This window comes from Octodon degus, unplaced genomic scaffold, assembly GCF_000260255.1.
Source record: "Octodon degus isolate 3935 unplaced genomic scaffold, OctDeg1.0 scaffold00307, whole genome shotgun sequence".
Classification (NCBI taxonomy): Eukaryota; Metazoa; Chordata; class Mammalia; order Rodentia; family Octodontidae; genus Octodon; species Octodon degus.
The window spans coordinates 1,415,973-1,416,833 of record NW_004524883.1 but is presented as its reverse complement, the minus strand read 5'-3'; the positions used below and the strand labels follow the sequence as shown (position 1 = coordinate 1,416,833).

At 48.0% G+C, this 861-nt stretch overlaps 1 protein-coding gene across 1 annotated transcript in view; it reads left to right on the top strand.

Moving 5' to 3' along the window:
* The window catches only part of LOC101569458, a 53,478-nt gene extending 53,062 nt beyond the window's left edge, over positions 1–416 (top strand). The window contains exon 9 of the mRNA XM_023707738.1: positions 80–416. Within this exon, the coding sequence (XP_023563506.1) occupies positions 80–416 (337 nt within the window). The remainder of the gene's footprint in view (positions 1–79) is intronic.
* Positions 417–861: the final 445 nt, after the last annotated feature.

Here is an 861-nt window from a genome sequence, read left to right as displayed (position 1 = left end):
GGTAGCTTGCTTTTCATAGCAGAAGAATATGGGCCTAAGAATAATCCGGGTAAAATTTCCTGCATCTCTCGTCTCATAGGGTAGGTCCACTCCTCTGCGACGTACTTGCACTGTGGAAGCGAGGGGAACTCCAGCTTCACAAATTCCATTGCCCGGCCCCCAGGGGGGGGGGCGGGGGAGCGCCCGCCGGCCCCACCCGCGACGGAGATAGGAAGCAAGGCCGGTGGAGCGACTCCCAACTAACAATCGCTGATGAGGGCATCCCAGCGACTCCGGTGGTGGCGGTGGCCGTGGCGACGGGGAAAAGGAGGGCTGTGTGGCCCACGATCCGCCTGCCATGTTGCTGCCGCCTCCCTCCACCCCTCCCCACTAGTCTCCGCTCCCATCTGGCAGCCCAAGATCTGGCGCCCACCTAAAGCAAATCTTAATGGACATGAAAAATCTAATATCCAATACCACAATTTAAACAGGAGACCTTAACACACCCTTATTTCCAAAAGATAGGTCAACCGGACAAAAACCTAGCAAAGAGCTAACAGAACTGAACCAGAGTTTGAAACAAATGGAATTGGTGGACATATACAGAGTGTTCCACCCAAACATAGCTCAATACACATTTTTCTCAGCTGCACATGGGTCATTTTCTAAAATAGACCACATACTGGTCATGCTTAATTATATGCAAGAAAACACAAATTATCCCATGCACATTATTTGACCACAGTGCAATGAAACTACAAATAAATGACAAAAGAAACCAGAAAACTACTTTCAATACATGGAAATTAAATGACACCCTACTCAGCAACCAATGGGTCACAGATGAAATTAAACAAGAAATTCAACAATATCTACAATTCA